This window comes from Schistocerca nitens, chromosome 10 (assembly GCF_023898315.1).
Source record: "Schistocerca nitens isolate TAMUIC-IGC-003100 chromosome 10, iqSchNite1.1, whole genome shotgun sequence".
NCBI classification, from domain to species: domain Eukaryota; kingdom Metazoa; phylum Arthropoda; class Insecta; order Orthoptera; family Acrididae; genus Schistocerca; species Schistocerca nitens.
This window is the reverse complement of record NC_064623.1, coordinates 95,257,268-95,283,090: the sequence shown is the minus strand read 5'-3', so window position 1 is coordinate 95,283,090 and position 25,823 is coordinate 95,257,268. Positions and strand designations below refer to the sequence as shown.

The 25,823-nt window shown below is 41.2% G+C and overlaps 1 protein-coding gene and 2 non-coding genes across 6 annotated transcripts in view; 1 reads left to right on the top strand and 2 right to left on the bottom strand.

Annotated features, from left to right (window-relative positions):
- Window positions 1–25,823, bottom strand: part of LOC126210071 (speckle targeted PIP5K1A-regulated poly(A) polymerase-like) — a 168,003-nt gene that overhangs the window by 81,250 nt on the left and 60,930 nt on the right. For 3 of the 4 annotated variants that reach the window (XR_007540605.1, XR_007540603.1, XR_007540604.1), the window contains exons 7-9: window positions 18,768–18,994; window positions 10,221–10,549; window positions 8,510–8,576 (exon numbers count right to left, since the gene is read on the bottom strand). Coding sequence is in view for 1 of the 4 variants with exons in the window: in XM_049939193.1 (XP_049795150.1) it covers window positions 8,510–8,576; window positions 18,768–18,994 (294 nt within the window). In the remaining 3 variants the exon portion in view is untranslated. The remainder of the gene's footprint in view (window positions 1–8,509; window positions 8,577–10,220; window positions 10,550–18,767; window positions 18,995–25,823) is intronic. The other variant, XM_049939193.1, reaches the window with a different exon arrangement.
- Window positions 1,370–1,443, bottom strand: Trnas-cga (transfer RNA serine (anticodon CGA)). The gene has a single exon. It is a non-coding gene; the product is annotated as a tRNA-Ser (tRNA).
- Window positions 1,639–1,712, top strand: Trnas-cga (transfer RNA serine (anticodon CGA)). The gene has a single exon. It is a non-coding gene; the product is annotated as a tRNA-Ser (tRNA).

The following is a 25,823-nucleotide window of genomic DNA, read 5'->3' as shown; positions in this document are numbered from 1 at the left end:
ATAATATTGTCCTCAAGTACATCTCCCTTGTATAGACCCTCTATATACTCCTTCCACCTTTCTGCTTTCCCTTCTTTGCTTAGAACTGGGTTTCCATCTGAGCTCTTGATGTTCATACAAGTGGTTCTCTTATCTCCAAAGGTCTCTCTAATTTTCCCGTAGGCAGTATCTATCTTACCCCTAGTGAGACAAGCCTCTACATCCTTACATTTGTCCTCTAGCCATCCCTGCTTAGCCATTTTGCACTTCCTGTCGATCTCATTTTTGAAACGTTTGTATTCCTTTTTGCCTGCTTCATTTACTGCATTTTTATATTTTGTCCTTTCATCAATTAAATTCAATATTTCTTCTGTTACCCAAGGATTTCTACTAGCCCTCGTCGTTTTACCTACTTGATCCTCTGCTGCCTTCACTACTTCATCCCTCAAAGCTACCCATTCTTCTTCTACTGTATTTCTTTCCCCCATTCCTGTCAATTGTTCCCTTATGCTCTCCCTGAATCTCTGTACAACCTCTGGTTCTTTCAGTTTATCCAGGTCCCATCTCCTTAAATTCTCACCTTTTTGCAGTTTCTTCAGTTTTAATCTACAGGTCATAACCAATAGATTGTGGTCAGAGGCCACATCTGCCCCTGGAAATGTCTTACAATTTAAAACCTGGTTCCTAAATCTCTGTCTTACCATTATATAATCTATCTGATACCTTTCAGTATCTCCAGGGTTCTTCCATGTATACAACCTTCTTTCATCATTCTTAAACCAAGTGTTAGCTATGATTAAGTTGTGATCTGTGCAAAATTCTACCATGCGGCTTCCTCTTACATTTCTTAGCCCCAATCCATATTCACCTACTACGTTTCCTTCTCTCCCTTTTCCTACCACCGAATTCCAGTCACCCGTGACTATTAAATTTTCGTCTCCCTTCACTACCTGAATAATTTCTTTTATTTCATCATACATTTCTTCAATTTCTTCGTCATCTGCAGAGCTAGTTGGCATATAAACTTGTACTACTGTAGTAGGTGTGGGCTTCGTATCTATCTTGGCAACAATAATGCATTCACTATGCTGTTTGTAGTAGCAAGTTATCAACAGAAATATCTGCGCTTATAACCTTAATACCCTTTTATGTACTGTGAAGGGTGGTATTGCACAATAGACGTCTTTTCCTGTCAAGACAGAGAGAAATCCAATGTCCGCCCTATTCACACCATTTCTTAGTATTACACAAAATATTTACATACTGTAATGAGCCCTAGATGTTTCCCAACAATCTTTTAGTTGGATACTACAAAAGGTTTGCAGAATGATATTTTCACTCTGAGCGGAGTGTGCGCTGATATGAAACTTCCTGGCAGATTAAAACTGTGTGCACCGACCGAGACTTGAACTCGGGACCTTTGCCTTTCGCGGGCAAGTGCTCTACCATCTGAGCTACCGAAGCACGACTCACGCCCGGCCCTCACAGCTTTACTTCTGCCAGTATCTCGTCTCCTACCTGCCAAACTTTACAGAAGCTCTCCTGCGACCTTGCAGAACTAGCACTCCTGAAAGAAAGGATACTGCGGAAACATGGCTTAGCCAGGTAGGAGACGAGATACTGGCAGAAGTAAAGCTGTGAGGGCCGGGCGTGAGTCGTGCTTCGGTAGCTCAGATGGTAGAGCACTTGCCCGCGAAAGGCAAAGGTCCCGAGTTCGAGTCTCGGTCGGTGCACACAGTTTTAATCTGCCAGGAAGTTTCAAGTTTCCTACAAAAGGTGTTCAAAACATTTTGCACAGTCGTCTATTTTTTTATTTTTTGCAGGAGGCGAACGAAATTTTTTGTGAACATACTTGGAACATTTAGCTATAAGTTGGTATATAAAAGCATTTTATTTTATTTACAGGTGAGCCATAACGGATCATGAAGTAGATGTCAGGTTGCGACAACTGTCGGTGATGGAGTTCCTCTTCAAGACCGTTGATAACTCTGCCACATCGATTCACAGGAAGTTGCTCTCTGTTACTGTGTGCCACTGGACAAGCTGCGACGTGCCATCAAGACCCACAGACCACAGCTTCAGGGTCAGCTCATCAGACTACGCCATGACAATGCCAAACCCTATACAGCCCTTACGACACAGGAGAAAATCAGAAAAATGGGTTGGAAAATTGTAACTCATCCTCCCTACAGCCCGGACTTGGCTCCATCTGATTTTTACCTCTTTGGCCGTCTGAAGGTCCACCTGCACGGTAAAACATTTGATAGTGAGAAAGACCTTTTTTCTGTGTCAAGTGATGGTGTAAAAGTCAATCCCCAGAATTTTACCAAAGTGAATTTACACAATGGAAAGAACGTTGGGTCAGATGCATCACAGATGATGGAGGCTACATTGAGTAGGCTCAATGTATAGCTACATGTTCCAAGTATGTTCACAAAAAAATTCATCATCCTCCTCCAAAAAATTAAAGAATTAGAGAGGACTGTGCAAAACTTTTTGAACACCCTTTGTATCAGGTTCTCTCTCTTTGTTACGGACATAATCATTCATTTATCCACATGTAAAGAGGTCCCATCCATTACACCAAGTGGAAATTTATCCATCTTTCTCCATTTCTTTACAATTGTCCAACAACCAACTTCAATTCATTTTCATTAATTAACACACTTTGTTCCATAAATACCATCATGAGGGAGGGAGCCTTCAGGGATTTATACCTACATCTATACTCTGAACCACGGACATGCACGGTAGAGGGTTTATCCCACTGTACCAGTTATCGAGACTCTTTGCCGGCCTAGTCACATACGGAGCACGGGAATAATTATTAAATGTCTGTGCTTGGTTTAATTAACCTAATCTTGTCATCACAATTCCTGTGGGAGCGGTGTGTAAGGGGTTCTAGTATATTCTTAGAGACATCCTTCAAAGCCAGTTCTTGAAATTTTCTTGATATTCTTGGGATACTTTCTATCTTCAAGAGTTATGTGGAATGAGTCAGGTCGGACATTAATCGGATGATGCAATCACTGCTGGCAATTTCTGTAAATTATACTAATAAATTATGGCTAGCACTAATTTACTGAAATGGATATTTATAGTAATTATGTGGTCATGCAGAAAACTAATGCCTCCAAAGATTTTTAAATAAACAAATGTAATTAACATTCTACATCTTTATTCTTCATGTCTACATATGCCACTAGATATGGCTCTGAACTGTAGTGTGTAACATGGTGGTGTATAACGTACTTACACAGTCCAGTCACATTAATATGACCCCCTGTCAAGAGCCTGAATAACCACCGTTTGCAGTGTTGACATGCAGGAAGAGAGTCAATGAGGTTCTGGAAGGTACTAACTGGGATATGGAGCCATGTAAACTCCATGTCTGTGGCCAGCTGCACTAGGCTTCTCAGTTGAGGAGCCACGGTGCAAATAGCTCTATCAGTGTGGTCAAACAGATTCTTCATCGAGTTTCAATTTGGGAAGTTTGGTGGTCAGTGGAGAACAGTAACCTTACCCTGGTGTTCTTCCAATCGTGCACATACACTGCAAGCTGTGCAACTCACTGTGTTGTGCTCCTGGTAGATGCCACCGTGCCAATGAACAAACTGCATGTAAGGGTGGACATGGTGGGCAAGGATAGATGCATACCTGCATTGATCCACTGAGGCTTCCAGAATAAAGGGATCATCCAGGGAATATGCCACAAGAATGTTCTCTAGACCATAATTTTTCCTGCCGAGTTTACTTTCAAACGTTTCACGATTTCCAGCCTTTGTCACCAATGAACAGCAGTCAGAATGGGTGCACAAACCAGTTGCCTGTTGTGGGGACTCCATGCAGCAATGTCTGCCGAATAGTCGGTAAGGAGAGACCGCTGGTAGCCCCCGATTTATCTGAGCAGTTCGTTGCTCGACAGTTGCATATCTATTCCCCCGCACACATCCCCAAACATCTATCATTCACACCTGTCACTTACATCCCGTGGTGCAACACAGTTGCCTCAGCACCTGTTTTGGAGAGCACCGTTTTGCCGTGCACAGTATACTTTAAGCATGTAAGAGTTTACAAACTTAGCCATTTCTGAAATGCTTCCAACTTTGGCCCTGAAAGGTGCCCTTTCAAACGTCAGATGCACTGCTCTGTTTCCACATTAAGAGAACAACTGCACTGTCTTCCCTGTCTCCCAACATACTTTACATACCCTCCACTGCTAGTGATGCTACCTGCCGTCTTAGCGTTTATTGCACACTGACATCTAATATAGGCGGTGGTAACATTAACGTGACTGGACCTCGTATGTCGGTGCGTGACAAGCAAAATGCTGTAATCGAACCGAAAGAGCTCAGCCACATACGATGCCCCCTTTCCTTCAGCACGACTATGTCGGACCACACACGAGCGCTGCAACATCCGCAACAATGCGCCGCCTCGGGTTCGCTGTCACCGACCGCCCTCCACAGAGTCTCGACTTTACTCCATCTGGTTTTCTCCAGTTTCCAAAATTTTAACACCTTTCAGATCTTCACTTTGACAGTGATGATATGGTGCAAGCACAGGTGAGGTTATGGCTCCATCAATGAAGTTAAACAGTCTGCAGTGATGACATCAGCAAACCGCTTTCTCGTTGGGAGCTGTGTTCGTGCTAGGATACTATGTTGAGAAATGAGCAGATGCTATAAAGTATGTTAATAATGTTTGTTTTATTTCAAAAGCTTTGAGGGTTGCCACATAAAAAATATGGAGGCATTACTTTTCAATACATCATCTTACATCAAAATTACTTGACATATCCGCGTTAGGAGAAAACTCGCTACTTTGAAAAAGTAACTGCACCCCTTTATATATTATTCAGCTGCTGTTTTTAACTAATACTTCGAACAAAGCAATTTAACCTTATACGAAACCACCAGCAGCTATCAATATAGTGGCAGAGTATGGATCAACTTAATGCAGTTATTAAAACAACTCAGAATTTGGACTCGAGTCCACGTATCCTGATAAACTGAAGTAGTAGCTGATGAAGTATTCATTTACTTTGTGTTTAAATAATTTGGGATTTTCAGTTTCCTGCCCGATGTCCAAAAGATACCAGTTACAGATGTTAGCACCAGAATATAAAACTCCATTCTGCACCCTACAGATGGATATGTAGTCTGTATGGAAATTTTAAACATTTTTGGAATATGACTATTAACAGCCATCAAGTAATGTATAAAATGTGTGTTTCATCATCAGCTGCTTTTTTATTTAAAACCCTAATATCAATCAGTTTCAGTCATAGACCATCTCCACGGATTAGGGTTAAAACAGTTTTAGCCACATATCACATTTGTCACTAGTTAAATAATGAATTCAGTATACCAGATAGGGCTTTTAAAGGCAAACACAGTTTGTTGAATGAAGCTGCACAAACATCCAGTCAGATGTAATTCTTCAGGGTTTCAAAGCAAGGCATTGTCATGTTGATTCATCGGATTTCTGCCAATTATTCGAGTCTCTGCTGCATGATATTTCAACTACATGACTGGCAGTCTTCTACAGGCGCTGTCTGATACTGATTCAAGTGTGGAACGAGCCCTGTATTTATGCCTATGTTGTGCTAGGCACTCCCTCTGCAGTCTGCGCTGCACACCACGGATAGGGTGCCAAACGTGGCACGGACTGCAGAGGGAGCACCTAGTACAACATAGGCATAAATTCCAGACTCGCTCCACACTGGAATCAGTGTCAGACAGCACCTGAAGAAGGCTGCGAGTCACGCAATTGAAATATCATGCAGGGATGACACAAGTAACAGGCAGAAACCCGATTAATCAACAGTCCAGTCAGAACTTGATATGACTTCAAAGTAGAGCAAAGACTGGCAACTTGCTTTAAATGTTCATAAATGTAAAATTGTGTCCTTCACAAAACTTAAAAATTGCTGTACCTATGACTACAATATCAACAATTCACAACTGGAAGTAGTCAACTCGTATGAATATGGGTAACAATTTGTAGAGTTTGAAATGAAACAAACAGGTTCACTAACAGGTAAAGCAGATGTCACTTTGGTCCATGTAGAATAATAGGGAAATGCAATCAGTCTACAACGGAAACTGCTTACAAATCACTTGTGCAAACAGTTCTAGAATACTACTCGAGTTTGTGGGACCCATACCAAATAGGACTAACAGGGGATGTTTAACGTATACAGAAAAGGGCAGCACGAAAGGTCACAGGTATGTTTGACCCTTGGGAAAGTGTCGCAGAGATGTCGAGGAAACTGAACTGGTAATCTCTTTTAGATAGGCACAAACTATCCCCACGATGAATCGATGAATCAATGAATATACTACTACACAACTACCTACATTCTGCTCCTAGAGAGATAAAGGGGAAAAGATTTGACTGATTAAAGTGTGCACAGAGGTGTTTAAAGCAATCGTTCTTATCACACACTATATATGAATGGAGCTAGGAGATTCCTACTCCTTCCACACTATTCAACTGATGTTGCTACCTTTACTTCAGACAAAGTATTTGGTTTCCACACGTTAACAACCATTTTTCTTGTTTTCCAATTTAAGTGCCCCTGACCACTATAAATTAAAGTTCTCACTTACTGTGTGTCCCTGGTAAACTACTTCACATTTTTTATCCTGCAAATTCTCTCTGAATAGTGTAACTGAGTCAGCATTTACCATTATGTGAAAATCTGCTTTTCCTTCATTAGACCTGGTTGGTAGGAGTGCATTATTGCTGCAATTTGACAATAATGTTACTGAGGGGTTAAACCAAAGCTCGACATAAGTAACTACAATGACGGAAGAAACAATCGCAAGACCAAGGAGGAATTATGTGACAACCTAAAGTTGGTAGATGTGTTTCTACACACGAAAGATGGTGTCTATTCAAATTTCATGCCAATCTTATAGGAATAGCTAGTAGGCCGCCATGAGGATGCAAATCAGATTTCCTTTAAATACACACTGTGACGGTTGTGCGAGAGAGGGTCGGATGTGGTGAGTCTATGTTAGCTAAGAACGCCTTTATGACAACAAAAATGACATCATCGACACCTCACTGCATTTGAACAAGGTCATAATTGGGCTACGAGAGCTGACTGTTCCTTCAGCAATATTGCAGAGAGACTTGGAAGGAATGTAGCCAACGTGCACGATTGCAGTGGTGGTCACAAGATGTACAGTCACAGGAAGATTGGGCTCCGGACAGCCACGTACCGAGAGAGAAGACCACTGTGTTTGGCATACAGTTCTGGTGCATCACTAGAGCAGCTGTTGGCACCACTGTGACACAACGAACTGTTACAAATCTGTTACTTCCAGGAAAGTTTGAGTGTGCATTCCACTGCCCCCCAAACCGCTGTCACCTGCCATTTCAGTGGCATCAAGTGAGAGCTAATTGGAAGGCAGGGTGAAGGTCTGTTGCATTTTCTGACGAAAGCTGGTTCTGCCTCAGTGCCAATGATGGCCACGTGTTGGTTAGGAGGAGACCAGTTCAGGACCTGCTACCAACTTGTCTGTGTGCTAGACGCACTGGACCTAAGCCTGGATTTATTGTGATTTAGTATGACAGCACAAGCACTCTTGTGATTATCCCATGTACCCTGACTGCAAATTTTTATGTCTGTCTGATTCAACCTGTTGGGCTGTCATTCTTGCAGAGCATTCCAGGGAGTGTTCTCCACCAGGATAATGCTCATCCACACACCACTTTTGTAACCCAACTCGCTATACAGAGTGTCAGTACGTCGCCTCGGCCTGCTCGATGACCAGATCTGTCTCCAATTGAACACATGGAGGACATCACTGGACGACAACCTCGACGTCGTCCACAAACAGCATCGACCGTCCCTGTATCGACTGACCGCGTGCGACAGGCTTGGAACTCCATCCCACAAACTGACATCCAGCACACGTGTACAACACAATGAATGCACCTTTTCACACTTGCATTCAACATTCTGGCAGTTAAACAAGTTATTGATGTACCACCATTTCACATTTATGAGGGCTTATCCTGCACTTACATTAGTCTGTGATCTTGCAATGTTAGTCACTTAAATATGTTTGTTATCAAGACAAATGTATTCTTGAAATTTTCATTACTCTACATAATTAGTTTTTGGTATTGCAATTTTTTTCCTTCACTGTATGTGCTCTAATCAAACAATGGAAAAGGCAGGATGGAACTTAACACTTACACTGTATGTGCTCTCAATCAACTATCAAGAGGTGACATCTACATTCAAATTTTCACACACAATCACTTAACAATTATTTCTACTAAATCTTACTAGTACTCACTAATCGCTTCGTTACGTATTAAGCATTTCCTACTGGATTCTATATATATATTGCTATCTTGTGTGTGCCCATGACCATTTCTGAAATACAGCACTCAAACGGTTGGTCAATTCAGTATTCACTGAGGTCTATGGCCTGGTACTTTATTGCATTTTTTATGTATGTAGCCACTCCCCTTTCTCATATTACAATTATATAATGTGATATCTTACTTGTATTCCTCTAGGTGCACCTCTTCAACTTCTGTGACTCCCAGATGTTCTGCTACGGACTGCACATCTGAAAAATGAATTTAGATTTTTCTTTGTCCAGTGTTGATATGAGAAGCTCATTTCTGTTTCTGAATAAGCTTCTTACATCTTGATCTTACATCTTACTCCAGACATATGATTATTAGTTATCATACTGAGCTAGCTATTAAGTTTTGTTTCTCCATTTATTATTGCAACTTTATCTATAGTTATTCAACTACTCTGATTTTCAGAAACATTTACCCTTAAGAAGGTCTAGGTATTGTGTCAGAACGGTTTCTTCATTTCACAATGCCACTTAAGAAAACTCACTAGATTCACTTCATAGTACAATAAATTTCTTAGTTAGAATTTTATTTTTAAAATCAGTACTCAGTGAATTATAAATGAAACAACTCATTTCATTATCAAGTAGCCTTGCCTCAAATAGTTCCATGTAACCTGAGGAAAAGTGAGGGTCATTGTAGAAGTAAAGGAGATTTGTGTCACCACACATTTTCATTAAAGAAAACCTTTTTACAACATATTTTGATACCTTAGCTATTTTTCTACATAGTCTGTGTTCAAATTTAAACATTGGTCATAGAAATCCATAAGCTTTCCAGTGGCTTCTGCATACTCTCACTGCCGTTAAGTTGTTGAACCAGTCACTAATGGCCCCTTATTTCATTGTCTTTCCCATAGAACTTTACTCCCTAGAAAAATCCTTCGATTTGGGAAAAGATAGTCATCACTTGGCAGCCAAGTCTGGGCTATAAGGCAGATTTTCAAAAACTTTCCATCTAAACTGACAAAGAAAATCCTTCAGAACCCAGGCAAACAATCATTTAGGAATAACAATGCTGCTGGACAACAATCGACATCATTTGTTTTGAATGGCACGAGTTAGTCTTCGACATGTTTGACAGTAGGCCACTGCATTTATGGTCTCTCCTCTACGGATGAAATCAACTGAGCAGGATGCCCTCTATTCCAAAACATTGTGGCCATAACCCTTCCATTCCTCAGAATTTGTTTTGGTTTTGTCGAGGATCTTAATTGATGCCATCCCATTGGCTGGTACTTTGTTTCTGGACCTTTAAGTGAAAAGCAGATCTCAGCATCAGTAACAAAGTGGTTCAAAAATTCTTCACCGTCCATGTTGTACTGAGAGATAGATAGATAGATAGATAGATAGATAGAGAGAGAGAGAGAGAGAGAGAGAGAGAGAGAGAGAGAGAGAGGGGGGGGGGGTCAGTGCAGCTCCCATTTTTCATTCATTTTCAAGTTCGTTAGCCGCAAGTCGAGGGACAAACCTGGCACGCACATATATTCATTCATCTGCCATTACAAATGGTGCACTATTTTAAAAGTGAAGCTTCGTTTGACACATTTCCATCTACTCTGATTATCTGCCTGTAATTTTCAACTGGGCAGACTATTTCTGCATCCAGAAACCATACCACACTACAAATTGTACATTCTGTGGGATTGTCATAGAATAACACATTTTAAAATTGTACAAATAAACAGTAAATGACATTTCGCTCTCACTGTTAGTGTCATACTGGCACTGACGATCGTGAAGATCTCCAACACTGTAGTGGGGGTGGGGGCAGAAAATTGTGCAGCTCCTCATTTCAAAATGTTCTTTACTTTTAGAATATCAGGAAAGTAATAAAGATTAACTCACTTGCCATCAGCGAGAAGTCATCTCCCTCACTGTCAACGCACTGGTCGCGCAGAGTCGACACAGTGCCACGTCACTGACGTTCACGGTCAGGTTTCGACTCAGGTTGAACGGGTCGAGAACCACCATCGCCGCAGATTTCGTAGGCACGATGCGCGGCACCGACTGGCGTGACACGAACGCTCCATCCAGCGGAGATGCTGCCATCTTCTGCCAGTCGATCCGCTGGAAGCACTGCAGGAAGCCCAGCAGCAGTTCACGGACAGACCGCCTGTCGTGGGGATCTGTGATGCGGAACTGTTCTCTGTTGTTGCAAAATGCGGTTTCCCAACCTGGAAATCGAAAGCACCATCCTGTGTTGCATTCATCTTTTAAGTAGGCATGACAGATATCTCTGTCTGCACTCTGTTAATTCACAGTGTGTTGGATGGATATATACGTCTGGCACATTTTGTGGCTAATAGCAAATGGGAATACCGAGTTATCGGTCAGCCATTTAAACTGCGGTATTAGTTGAGCATCGTCCACAAAATGGCAGCTCTTCAAGCATCACAACATATTCTGGGCTACCTACAACATTTTCCACTTTAGCGTGCATTAACAGTATGCGTTCAATGAAGCAGCCACAAAAGTGTACCTTTTCCATCTGCATTTACTGATGTGTTAGTGAGTAATTCTAGAAGCCTCATCAGATTTGGAGACAGAGCAGCTGCTTTTAGAAAGTGACAAAATTTGACAGATGGTTCTGGAAATTTCCAGGATACAGATGTTGCAGCTAGTGAAAGTGACTTCAGTCCAGAAAAATCTGGCTAGTACAGTGACCGATTCGGAAATACCGACAACAAAGCACTACTGTAGCTCACAGTGCCTAGTCCATTTCTGTACAGGAAGCACGGTGGTGAACAACGTAGAATGAGCTTCACGACTAGTCTCGGCAAACAGTTACTCGTACCTTCGCCATGAGGGCACGAGTAGGACACTCACCTCGAACACCGAAAGTAACGTGTCTTAAAGCCAGGCATTTTCCAGACCTTCTGCCACCCACAATGAAGAAATGACCGATAAGGAGGTGTGTGTGTTGTGCACACGGAAAGGCCTTCGGAAAGAGACTTCATACTGGTGCGCAGAACTCCAAGTATCCTTGTGTGTAGCACCTTACTTTAAAATGTTTTGCACTGAAAACAACTTTTAATATCGTGAAAATAAATTTTCGTTAACTTCTGCAACATATTTTATTCATTCCCACCCAGTATCAATTTCAATTAAAAATGAAGGAAAATTTATGTGAGGAAGAGGTGTGCTCACAAACTACCCACCTAACGGGTTCATTTCCCCACGATAGCTGTGTCGGTGGATAGAATTACTAAACTGAAAGGCAAAGGTCGCGAGTTAGAGTCTCCGTCTGGCACACAGTTTTAATCTGCCAGGAAGTTTCAAGTAGCTCCTCAATTTGCCTCATAAGTGCTGAGAGGAGCCTGCTTTCCAACAGCACTTAGCAGACCAGACAGTCACTCATCCAAGTGCTAGCCGAGCCTGACAACACTTAACTTCCTTGATACAGTGAGAATTGGTGTTACCACTGTGGCAAGGCCATTGCTAGATTAAATTTCAGGCTAACTATAATTAAAGTTCCAGTTTCAAAATGCTGTAAGAAAGAACTGCTGAGAATGATATCAAATTTGAATATCACTATCAAAGAAGGGGGGAAATGTTATTGGGGGGAGGGAGGGGGATATAACTAAAATTTTCCCACGAGATGGTGCTGTAAGCATCACAACATAAATAGGTTTGGCTACAAATGACAGATGAATTGCAATATGGTGGCTATGATTGAAAAACATGGACACTGTAACGTGCAACTCAATGTGCATGACTGTACAAGTTAGGCAGTCAATAGCTGTGGCACAGTTAGTTTAACCCATACACCATGCAAAGATCGTATCATATTAGACGGGAAATATTGGTTTTTAATTGTCTTGAGGCCAAAAACCACATAAATGCAATATGACATCAGTTTCTAGTTGTGAGACAGGCGCAAGACATGTTCAGTATGCTGACCACTGTTTTCTGCCCCAAGCTGAAATCAAGACAGCACATTCCACGGCAGATCACAGTGTCTCAGGGGATCCGTTCAGAATGTGTTGCGCAGTGCGTGCCTTCAGTTCAGCTATGTTCGTAATCAGGGCACTGAACACAGAATCTTTCGGATAACCCGACATCCAGAAGTCACCCAGATTAAGATTAGATTATATGGGCAGGAAGACTGTACGGAAATGACAGCTGATCATTCTAGCATTTCCAAAATGCATCTGCAGCAGTCACTTCACTGGCTGTGCAATGTGCGAGGGAACAGTATCTTGCATAAAAATGCTTCTTCACACACACATATCCAAACTGTTGAAGTGTTGGAATGGCATTGCTGTGCAGAAAACTCTCATCGCAGTTACCACTGACAATACAGATAACATGACCCGCAGGGCTCGCTCCTCGAAAAAATACAGCCCTATGATGAACAATGCTGTCAACCCACACCACAGAAGTTTCCTTTGGAGAATGAAGTGGTACTGGTTTATGTGTGAGCAAATTTTCTGTTGTAAATAGTCTTGACGTGTTTACCGCCGGATCACGTTACGCAAATTCCACAATATTTCCTCGGAGCAACTGTCTGACATCTTCAGGTGGTTGAACCACCTGAAGATGTCTGACAGTTGCTCCGAGGAAATATTGTGGAATTTGCACAATGTGATTCGGCAGCAAACACGTGAAGACTATTTACAACACATCTGCCGAGAAAGCTTGAAGAGTCACATCAGATTTTCTGTTGTCCATATTCCGCAATTGCGTGTCTTGACACAATTTTTAAGATGGAAATGGGCTTCATCTATCCACACAATGTTCCATGACCATTCATTGTCCATGTATCAGCTGTCCACCAGGATGAATGGCCACCACCAAACTGTTGCCAAGAAGGAACAGCTGCAACAAGCAGTTGAGCACAGCATGCTAGATTTCAGTGGCTGCTTCACGACCTGGGCCATCTGGATTCTTCTCTCCTCCACCACACTATCCTCATTACTCCACATCCCAAGCACCTCCTTCCTCTTGTACTGCACCTGGGTCTCTTCAGTCCAGCATGCCACCTTCTTAACATTTACCACCTCTCTGAAGACTCCATAAAAACCCCTGTCCATACCAGGCCCACTAACATCAACAATACCTGTATTTCAATAGCAGTCATCCCTTCCACACTAAAGTGTCTCTCCCATATACGATATTGCAGAGCCTGTATTGTGCAGAAATATGATGCATGCACATCCAAAGGAACTTTCCAACATATTTCCCAACAACACAGGCACTGCAATATTGTATTTATCTACCAACACCGGGCAATCAACTTTAAATTAAAATGTCACCCCTCTATAGGAATATATATAATGGGTGTATGAGTGCAGGTTGTAAACACGTGGTTGACGAGATACGAAAGTCTGAGTCTCCTCACGAGTAGTGCTCCAATACCCTAACTGTAAGGCGACTGCTAGAGATAAGTGGGAAATCTGTGTTCAACTCCCAGCCTGGCATAAATGTTCATTACTTTCATTCCATTATATAGCTGACAGTTGTCCATATTTGCAGATGTGAATACATTTGATGGATGTTTCCCATATGGTTTGGCCACCTGTGAACAGTGTATCTGCTATGGCTACCAATCCCTTGCCTATTTCACTGGAAGTCTTATTAACACCTTCTCAGACATGCAACACTCACAAACCTAGGCCACAGACAAGGTTCCTGTGCCGTATCCATGTGCACCCCCCAATCCTTGAACCAATCCTATGAATCAGCTGCACAGGAGCACTCCCCCTCATCACCATGGCCTTCAATAACTTAAAGAGTATCTCTTGCTAGGGCTTCGAGTATTTCTCATAGTGCCTGGTAATGAGAAATGCAATATCCAAGATTTGTATTGTATTTTATGTAATTGGGGACCTAGAAACAACCGAGAGGCTTCATACCCACCATAGCCCTCAGTAGTTCACGACCCCACAACAGGCTACAGCATTCCACTCACCCCTCCACTGCCCCACATCGAACCCAGTGTTATCCTATCCAGGATACTTCCCACCCCTTCAAAAATTGTAAAGTTGTATTCCGCAACCCATCCAATCTGTGAAATACCCTAGCCCACACCCATTCCCATCTTCTAGCCATAAGGGCCAAATCCCTATGGAAGACCCAGGTGCAAGACCTATCTTGTACACCCTCTACCATTTTTTCCTCCACTCCCATCACAGGTGAACCCTATCCTATCAGAGGCAGGGCCACCTGTCAAAGCACTCCCGTCATATACCAGCTCTGCTACAATTTCTGATCAGTATTTTACGTGGGCATGGATATTAAGGGAAAGCAGAAAGGTGGAAGGAGTATATAGAGGGTCTATACAAGGGCGATGTATTTGAGGACAGTATTATGGAAAGGGAAGGGGATGTAGATGAAGATGAAATGGGAGAGATGATACTGCGTGAAGAGTTTGACAGAGCACTGAAAGACCTGAGTCAAAACAAGGCCCAAGGAGTAGACAACATTCCATTAGAACTACTGATGGCCTTGGGAGAGCCAGTCCTGACAAAACTCTACCATCTGGTGAGCAAGATGTATGAGGCAGACGAAATACCCTCAGTCTTCAAGAAAAATATAATAATTCCAATCCCAAAGAAAGCAGGTGCTGACAGATGTGAAAATTACCGAACTATCAGTTTAATAAGTCACGGCTGCAAAATACTAACGTGAATTCTTTACAGACGAATGGAAAAACTAGTAGAAGCCGACCTAGGGGAAAATAAATTTGGATTCCGTAGAAATACTGGAACACGTGAGGCAATACTGACCCTACGACTTATCTTAGAAGAAAGATTAAGGAAAGGCAAACCTACATTTCTAGCATTTGTAGACTTAGAGAAAGCTTTTGACAATGTTGACTGGAATACTCTCTTTCAAATTCTGAAGGTGGCAGGGGTAAAATACAGGGAGCGAAAGGCTATTTACAATTTGTATAGAATCCAAATGGCAGTTATAAGAGTTGAGGGGCGAAAGGGAAGCAGTGGCTGGGAAGGGAGTGAGACAGGGTTGTAGGCTCTCCCCGAATTCAATCTGTATATTGAGCAACCAGTGAAGGAAACAAAAGAAAAATTCGGAGTAGGTATTAAAATCCATGGAGAAGAAACAAAAACTTTGAGGTTCGCCAATGACATTGTAATTCTGTCAGAGAGAGCAAAGGACTTGGAAGAGCAGTTGAACGGAATGGACAGTGTCTTGAAAGGAGGATATAACATGAACATCAACAAAAGCAAAACGAGGATAATGGAATGTAGTCGAATTAAGTCGGGTGATGCTGAGGGAATTAGATTAGGAAATGAGACACTTAAAGTAGTAAAGGAGTTTTGCTATTTGGGGAGCAAAATAACTGATGATGGTCGATGTAGAGAGGATATAAAATGTAGACTGGCAATGGCAAGGAAAGCGTTTCTGAAGAAGAGAAATTTGTTAACATCTAGTATAGATTTAAGTGTCAAGAAGTCGTTTCTGAAATTATTTGTATGGAGTGTAGCCATGTATGGAAGTGAAACATGGACGGTAAATAGTTTAGACAAGAAGAGAAAAGAAGCTTTCGAAATGTGGTGCTACAGAAGAATGCTGAAAATTAGATGGGTAGATCACATAACTAATGAGGAGGTGTTGAATAGGATTGGGGAGAAGAGAAGTTTGTGGCACAACTTGACTAGAAGAAGGGATCGGTTGGTAAGACATGTTCTGAGACATCGAGGGATCACCAATTTAGTATTGGAGGGCAGTGTGGAGGGTAAAAATCGTAGAGGTAGACCAAGAGATGAATACACCAAGCAGATTCAGAAGGATGTAGGTTGCAGTAGGTACTGGGAGATGAAGCAGCTTGCACAGGATAGAGTAGCATGGAGAGCTGCATCAAACCAGTCTCAGGACTGAAGACCACAACAACAACATGGATATTAACCAACAAACTGCTGAATGAAACATGCTCTATTTCGACAGCCGCTTTACAACCTACGCTACCTGGATCCTTCCCCCAAACACCAGCTTCACTTAACTATGTAGATGGGATTTAGTTCTTGCAACACGTCCTTATATCCCACAACTATTCTGCCCTGAATCTCTGTTTGCCCCTGCCCCATACCCAACTCTCCTGTTGCCCCAGACCCACAACTTCATTCATTGTGCGTTCACACCCTCTACTCCACAGTCTTGCACTTCCTCTGCTCTACAGGGGGGTGGACAAAAACTTGAAAACAATAATAACACAACACATTACTATACATAATGCTGTGTAGGAAAACCATTGACACTCAAAATGGCTTCCATTCACCTCAGAATGATGAAATACAGGCCTTGTATGGTTCTGAAGGGAATCTTATACCATTCTTCCTGCAAAACAGAGGCAATTTCAGGTAATAACGACGGAGATGGATAGTGATCATGCACCGTTCTCTCCTAACTGGACCACAGACAATGAATAATATTTACATTTGGTGACTGTGGTGGCTGGGGGATAAGCAACAATCCATCTTTGTCCTGGTTGGTTGGTTGGTTTAGGGGAGGGGACCAAACAACGAGGTCATCAGTCCCAAAGGATGAGGAAGAAAATCAGCTGTGCCCTTTCAAAGGGACCATCCCAGAATTTGACCAAGTGAGGTGGCGCAGTGGTTAGCACACTGGACTCGCATTCAGGAGGACGACGGTTCACTCCCGTCTCCGGCCATCCTGATTTAGGTTTTCCGTGATTTCCCTAAATCGTTTCAGGCAAATGCCGGAATGGTTCCTTTGAAAGGGCACGGCCGATTTCCTTCCCAATCCTTCCCTAACCCGAGCTTGCGCTCCGTCTCTAATGACCTCGTTGTTGACGGGACGTTAAACACTAACCACCACCACCACCACCACCAACATCCCAGAATTTGCTTGAAGCGATTTAGGAAAATCATGGAAAGCCTAAATCAAGATGGCAGGATGTGGGTTTGAACTTTCCAGTCCTGCACGATGCAACTTGCGGGAATGCGGGCCCTGTCATCTTGGAACACGGTATCGCCACTGGGAACAAACACCTGATCAGCCAAAATGGTCACAATCCTTGGCAGTAAGGCAACCTTGCAAGGTAACTGTGGGGACCACAGAATACCTGAATGTGCATTCCCAAATCATCACTGAAGCCCCAACATGTTTCACTTTTTGGATGTAAACTTAGCCAGAAGTTGCAAACAGTGTGCAACAGGTCTCAACTGACCAAATGACTCTTCTGTTAATCCACAGCCCATGTTTTATGTTTTTGGCACCACGTTTTGCTATTACAGGCTTCTGCGTCAATAAATCAGTGGTTTTGGAACTCTGCAAATTGCAGCTTATGGAGCTCCCTTTCTAGTGTTTCGGTGCCGACAGGTTCACGAGCGCAACATTGTTCTGAAGTGACTTTTGCAGGCACTGTCCTCTTATTTTCCATCTCAATCTCTCATCACACACTTTCATTCACGTTGTGACTTACTGTAAGACTTTTCCACTTTCCCTGTACGCACTATAAATATTCAATACGGTGCCGCTCGCAACACCAAACACATCAGCTATGTCGGTTATGGAACCCACACTACGCCAAACAAGAGTTTGCCCACATTTGAATTCACTTAGCTCCGATGTAATTCACTCAAAACTACACAAAACTCTGTTCTGATCACAATTGGCACTTTCAGTGTATTGACGGTGTTGAACAGGTGCCGTTCATGGTCAAATACAGGTGCCACCTGTATGTTCGGCTAGCATCTGTATTTCTGTTCAAGCATGCTTTTCGTGCAGTGTTTCCCTATGTATGTCCAACCCCTTAGCCTCTCTTCTCAGTCCACTCCTCCACATCATTCTTGTGCTGTGCATCTGCCACCTCTCCCTCTCTGAACTCAACATCAGTGTCAGTCCCTGCCGCCCCCTCCCCAGCCACCACTGCTTCTTTGTTTTCCTTCACCCGCTACAGTGTGTGATGAAACCCCTCACCCGAGTCTTTCTAAATTGCAGTGTTGGCACAACATAGCCACACATATGTGTATTTTGTTAGTTGTGAAGATGGATGCATCCACAGCCCGGCAACATCCTGTCTTGCTTACTTGCTTAACTTCAACTCGCCACTTCAACTAAACAGTGTAATATATCACACCTCCCCCAGCTGTATCATTGATAAGGATAGTAGCTGAAGTAATGAATTAAAATTTGTGCCAAGGTTGGGACTTTAACATGTGTCTCCTGCTTACTAGGGAGATGTGCCCTCCACTACTACACCTGGCACTGCAGCTAACACAGCTGTACAGAATAATTCCATCAGATCAATAGATCCCCCAGCTGGACCGTGACTCTCTTTGAATAAAAGCCACTCTAGTTGCCGATATGTATTTTAATTGAGTCTGTGACCAGGAACCTTACTGTTTTATTGAACTGACCTCACACAAACACTACTGCAAGAATAGGGGAAGTGCGTACATCACCAACCTGCAACCTTGATGCTGTAGTCCGCAGCTTCCTTTATACCCTTTATGGGAGGCAGGATGGGAGGCTTCACCGTCTGTAGGAAGGTGAAGGTGACCATAGCGAGAGCATGGGACGTCAGCTCCGGTCTCGGCGAGTTCCTGGCTACTGGCGTCAAGTCTATGCTGTAAACCCAGCGCTTGAGGAACAACAGGAGGGGCCGGATGCGGTTGTCCAGAGACATCACAAATCTGGGAACAGAAATGAAAGCTAGACTATGAAAGCTAGACTATGAAAGCTAGACTATGAAAGCTAGACTATGAAAGCTAGACTATGAAAGCTAGACTATGAAAGCTAGACTATGAAAGCTAGACTATGAAAGCTAGACTATGAAAGCTAGACTATGAAAGCTAGACTATGAAAGCTAGACTATGAAAGCTAGACTATGAAAGCTAGACTATGAAAGCTAGACTATGAAAGCTAGACTATGAAAGCTAGACTATGAAAGCTAGACTATGAAAGCTAGACTATGAAAGCTAGACTATGAAAGCTAGACTATGAAAGCTAGACTATGAAAGCTAGACTATGAAAGCTAGACTATGTCAGAAGACACAGCCATCGCTACAGACAAAAGTTGAAAAAGTGAATCAAAAAGTAAAGTCCTCACTACCATAGCTCACTAACAGGAAGTCCTCGGGGAAAAGGAAATTTGCAGGCCAAGCATCGTCTCTTGACCACATACCATATACTTAATTTTAGTTTCATATAAACAACACTAATAATATTAATATAAATTATCTACAGAAGAATGAAACAAGCAGTATAATGCAAGTTGGGGAAGATCAGTTTACTTTCCAGAGAAATGTTGGCACATGTGAGGCAGTACTAACTATGACTTAAGTATCTTAGAATATAGACTGACAAAAGGCAAACCCACATTTGTAGATAATGTTAACTGGAATGACTAAAAAAATTCTGAAGTTATGAAGTTATAAAGGATGAAAAGCAGGGAGTGAAAGGTTATTTACAACTTGTATATAACTAATTGAAGACATGGAGTCTGTAATGAGTCCGCAATCATTTTTGGCACTTTATTTTCACAAGACCGTCTTAATCACACAGATTTCTTACACTTTATTACTGGTTTCAGCATACTGCCATCCTCAGATCTGTTACAAAGATAAATATTGTGTAAGTGACAGGTTCAATAAGTTAACACTGAATCCAACAAGTCTTAGTGAAACATAAATATAAAAAATTATAAAATGTTTATAGCCACGTATGGCAGCCACACATACAATTAATATATTCTGATGTAAATCATTGTCAAGTTAAACATGTGAGTACATGGTATGTGCTGGTAATAATCAGATTGTGTCTGGTATTTATACATGAGACTAATACCAGCAGAGGGCACTTTAGTTAGAGTACTTATTAAACCAGTGTCGCCAATGTGAGGATTAAATTGCGGCATGCACAGTCATTAGTTAAATTTTTTTTTAACTACTACCCATAGCAAAATGAGCATCTGACAATAAAACTTAACAGATGTGAAATTGGATTTATACTTAAAACACCATAAAAAGTACAAATACTGATATAATACAGCCACAAGCTTGACTAGGTAAAACATACAACCTGTATAAGCTAATATAAAAAGTTTAACAATAAAATAAATACCTAATTTTTTTTTTTTTTTTTTTTTTTTTTTTTTTTTTTTTTTACTTCTAACGCATAGTTACTATTTTATTAATTGTTTTACAATTATGTTTGTGGTAACTGATCTTTCAGGTTGGAAAATTTTCTAGATATTTTATTTCATTATTACACTGTTTAGATTAGCTTATACAGGTTGTATGTTATACCTAGTCAAGCTAGTGGCTGTATTATATAAGTATTTGTACATTTTAAGGTATTTTAAGTATGAATGTTTAAAAAAAATTTTTCTAATGACTGTGCATGCCACAATTTAATCATCACATTGGCGACACTGGTATAATATGTGCTCTAGCTAAAGTGCCCTCTGCTGGCATTAGTCTCTTGTATAAATACCAGATGCAATCTGAGTATTACCAGCACGTATCATGTACTCACATGTTTAACTTGACGATGATTTACATCAGAATATTTTAATCATGTGTACGGCTGCCATAAGTGGCTATAAACATTTTATAATCTTTCATATTTATATATCACTACGACTTATTAGATTCAGTGTTTACTTATTGAACCTGTCGCTTACACAATATTTATCTTTGTAACAGATCTGAGGATGACAGTATGCCAAAACTGGTAATAAAGTGTAAGAAATCTGTTTGATCAATATCTGTGTGAAAATAAACTTGTATATAAGCCAGACGGCAGTTATAAGATTCAAAGGACATCAGAGGGAGGCAAGAGTTGAATAGGGAGGGAGAAACTTCAGTGGCCTACCCACCCTCTGTTTCCTTTCCCCATCCCCTGTGTTATACAATTTGCACATGCAACATTCTGTGAGCAGCTGATTGTGAAAGTTCATATGTGGCATGAAAACCCATGACTGAGACATTCCCAATATTTTAGCAGATGTTTGGGTCCAAGAGCCTCTGAAAATTTCAAGTTCTGAGACAAGATGTTCCAAGAGGCTCTCAACAGACAGGAATACTAAGAACTGTACTGCTCAAAAAGGAGTATATAGAACTATTTTTATTTACAATTCTCTTGTGGTTTTTGTGACAGTTTGATATGTACATAGCAAAAAAAAAAATACTTTAACAACCATTTTAAATGACACCATAATCATATTACTACCACATTTTGCACTTCGATTTAAAAGCAATCCACAATTTGCTCTTCTTGGGGGCAAAAGGACTAGAAATAGCAGAAAATGATATGACACACTTACAGAAGAAAACAGTGACTTTAGTAATGCCTGGCATTTTCAGGGTGGGAGAAAGTGATCTTACATTATTTCTTAAAATTTAAAAAGTTCTTTTTCAAAAATCTTAAGCTTGTGTGTGTGTGTGTGTGTGTGTGTGTGTGTGTGTGTGTGTGTGTGTGTGTGTGCGCGCGCGCGCGCGCAGCGCGATATGTATTCATTAAAATATGATGACTAGATTAGTTGACAATGCAACCATCCTCAGATCTGTTCACAGGCACAAAAAAGTCACCTTAGGGAAAAGAAATTTATTTCACAGAATAATCTTCAAGCTTAAAATGTTTGAAGAGAAACACAAATACAGAAGTAATAATCTCTCATTCATGGTAAAAATGTCAGCATATAATGTGTGGAACGAGTATAATTTTTTATATATAAATATGACTGAACTACAAGCAACTATACAGCGTTACACCTGTAGGAATAAACAAATACATAGTAAACAGCAACATAAAATCTGAAGTTAAAAGCTGTGACAATATTCAAAAAGAAGAACATACCATGGAAAATAGAATCAAAGTCAAATCTAAGACACAAAAAGGTCATCATTACACAATATAACTTGTCAACAGCAAAACAAAATATTTCTGTGTCTAGAAGAACTAACTTCATTATTAGACATAACATAGCCGGCCGCGGTGGTCTAGCGGTTCTAGGCGTGCAGTCCGGAACCGCGCGACTGCTACGGTCGCAGGTTCGAATCCTGCCTCGGGCATGGATGTGTGTGATGTCCTTAGGTTAGTTAGGTTTAAGTAGTTCTAAGTTCTCGGGGACTGATGACCTCAGAAGTTAAGTCCCATAGTGCTCAGAGCCATTTTAGACATAACATAACTGAATGCTGCGTGCACTTGTGCACGTGAAATCAAAAGTTGACACGTGGTGTGCAAGCACAAGCAAATGTATTTAGTTACATAGATCAACATATAAAACGAATAAAAGGTAACAGTTAAAACTGTGTGTGGAAACAACAATGTAATAATTAAAAATACTTGAGAAGGAAATTCCAAATATACAGAAAACAGAGGCCAGAGTCCGTATTAGTTACAAGAAAGTTACAAGCAGAACACGAAACAGCAATGAGGCCAACTGCCACAATGAAATAAAAGAATTAAAAATCATTATATTGTCAACATATCATATCACAAAAAATGGTTCAAATGGCTCTGAGCACTATGGGACTCAACTGCTGAGGTCATTAGTCCCCTAGAACTTAGAACTAGTTAAACCTAACTAACCTAAGGACATAACAAACATCCATGCCCGAGGCAGGATTCGAACCTGCGACCGTAGCGGTCTTGCGGTTCCAGACTGCAGCGCCTTTAACCGCACAGCCATATCATATCACAACATTAAATTAAAATCTATGGCGAGAAGACTGCCGATGCAGATGGGGCGCCACCTCGTGACGAGAAGGCAACCTGACTTGTAGTCAAGTGCGAAAGTGCAGCTAGATGGCGGAAAGCGGCACTAGAAGCGAACAGTCCTGAGGCCAAAATGTTGCAGTCTATTGTCATAATAATGAGCCAAAAAATTCAATATCAGTTTGCCTTTGTTTTGGCTGGCACAAGTGAATGCAGCATTCACTTATGTTATGGCTATGAATGGGTAACAGTCAAGCTAGTCCTACTGTCTATTGGACACAGAAACAGTTTATTTTGCTGTAAAAATGTTACGTGGTTTAACAATGACCTTTTTATGTTTTACATTTGACTTATTTCATTACCCAGAGCATGTTCTTGCTCTTGAATACTGTCACAACTTTTAACATCAGATTTTATGTTTCATTGTTTACTATGTATTTGCTTGATTCATTTATTTTTACAGGCTTAGAACCAGTCTCATTTTTGTTGTGCTGTCACAACGAAAATATTTCAATGATCTTTGCTTTTATACCAGTGCCAGTTATTGCACAATACGATCATTCCTGGTACATCCAATTTTTGTTCAAGTTGTCTCTCATATGAGCATCATGTGTAAAATGTTTTACCTTCAGTGTAACACTGTAAAGTTGCACGTAGTTAATTGTGATATAATTTTTATATATTATGCTCATTCCATGAGTTTTATGTTAAAATTTTTACCACGAGTGATAGGTTATCACATTTGTATGTGTGTGTTCTTTCAAAAACTAAGCTTAAAGATTATTCTGCCAAAAAGAAATTTTGCCTAATGTCACTTTTTTTATGCTTGTTCACAGACCTGAGGAGGTTGCATTGACAACTGGAACTAGTCTAATCATTGTGTTTTAATTTCTATACACATACGTGATCTAGACAAATTAAAAATATTTTCAGAACAGATTTTTTAAAATTTTAAGACAAGAAAAAGGGTATAAGACTGTTCTTGAATTATGCTACAGAATGAAGAACAAATTGTGCCAATTCAGAGTCAAGGGGTCAACTGAACCTAACACCCCAATTCACTTATATCTGTAGAACTCTGCCTCCTGTTTTGTGATAACACTAAATGAGCTTCCCTTCTTTGAACGTTTTCGAAGGCCTATGTCAGTCCTATCTGATGCAGATCCCACACCTCACAGTAATACTCCAGAAGAGGGTTGACAATCGTGGTGTAAGCCGTCTCTTTTTTCACCTAACAATGTTATGGTGTCCATATCATACACGTGCAAACAGGAAGAGAACACAACATCGATGATAATGTTTCTTCTGGCTACTTTATTTTTGGAATGTAGATCATGGTGACTGACTGAACTGTAGCAAAGCTCATGGTCTAGATTTGGTGAAAGGTGTGCGAGTACGAAAAGATTAGTAGTTGTGACAGACTGATCTGTAGTGTAGTGCATGGTCTAGTAAGATTTGAAGACATCAGTTTGGTTGTGGGACGGTGTAGCAAATGACTCAGTTCATCCAAGCCGAATATTTTGCTGGAAGAGGGTGTAGGGGATCCATGATCCCACGAACATAGATGCTAGTATCCGACGCCCAGGTCGATAGTAGACAGGAGTCGATTGTCAAGCGCTGCAGGAGGCAGGGAGATGAGTGTCGAGTGAGGAGTAGTACTGGGGAGTGTCAAGTGAGAAGTAGTGCGGGAGAGGCAGGCAAGAAAGGTGGTCGAGTGAGTTGTAAACGGTAAAATTCACCAGAGTACGACGAGTGAGCAGGTCCCCCTGATCGTCGTGGGGTTGACCCTCACTAATACTGATTCACGAGTGATATGAAACAGATAGTGACAAGTGCCGAATTATGTGTTTCGCGTCAACCGCGTCGGCCAGCAACAACCATGGATTGCAGTGAGGATTGTTGTGAATGTTAATCATCATCATTGCGTGTGACGAAGTACCTAAAATCAACAACTAATAAAAGACAGAACCGTAATTAAATGTGTAAGGCAAAGGTAGCAACTGCCTCAGAATTTGTGTGTTAGTAGGAAATATATATCAGTTTGTACGTCGCAACCTTTGTGGTCCTTAATAATAGACAAACTTTCAATCATTCCACTATTCAGTTGCAAAACAGCCGCACTCGGTTGAAATACCCCCGAAACCACGGCAGGAAAACCGATAGCCTTTCATCCATTAAGCACACGGTCATATAATCATAATTATTAACTATTTGGCGGCTTCGGTAAATTACATAAAATCCAGTAAAAGGAATTTAATCGGGGGGTGTTTCAAGGGCCATATTTGAAGTGATAAATGATTAGAAGAAAGTGTGAAATGCATCATGAAAGACACTGCCACAGAGACAGCACTACGGAAACTGTTTAGTCAAGCACCATCCAGGCTACTGGTGGAAGTGCTTACAAGACCCAAAATGGTCAAAGAGACTCCTGCCAATTAGTGGTTGTGCCTCAACATCGCATCCATTCAAATCTGCTCATTAGTCAAGCCTATAATGATGTGATAATGCTGTCCTGATGCCTGTGAAAGCTTTAACTACCTCCTGCCTACTTTTTGTTCCCGCAATGAAAATGCCGAGTCAGTCGCAACTGTAATGACACGAAAGTATTTTTGCCACACTTTTGCTCCACCACTAGACTAACATTTGAAAGTTAGCTCGCTCAAAAATTTTGTTGTAATTGAGAGATCTGCATACTGAAGTGAAAATAAAAACTGCATTTATTGTTGTAAAAGAATATATACCGTTTCTGCGCACGTTAGTGTGTGTTGCCAAGTTTTTGGAGCGACAAGGAGTCGTCATGTA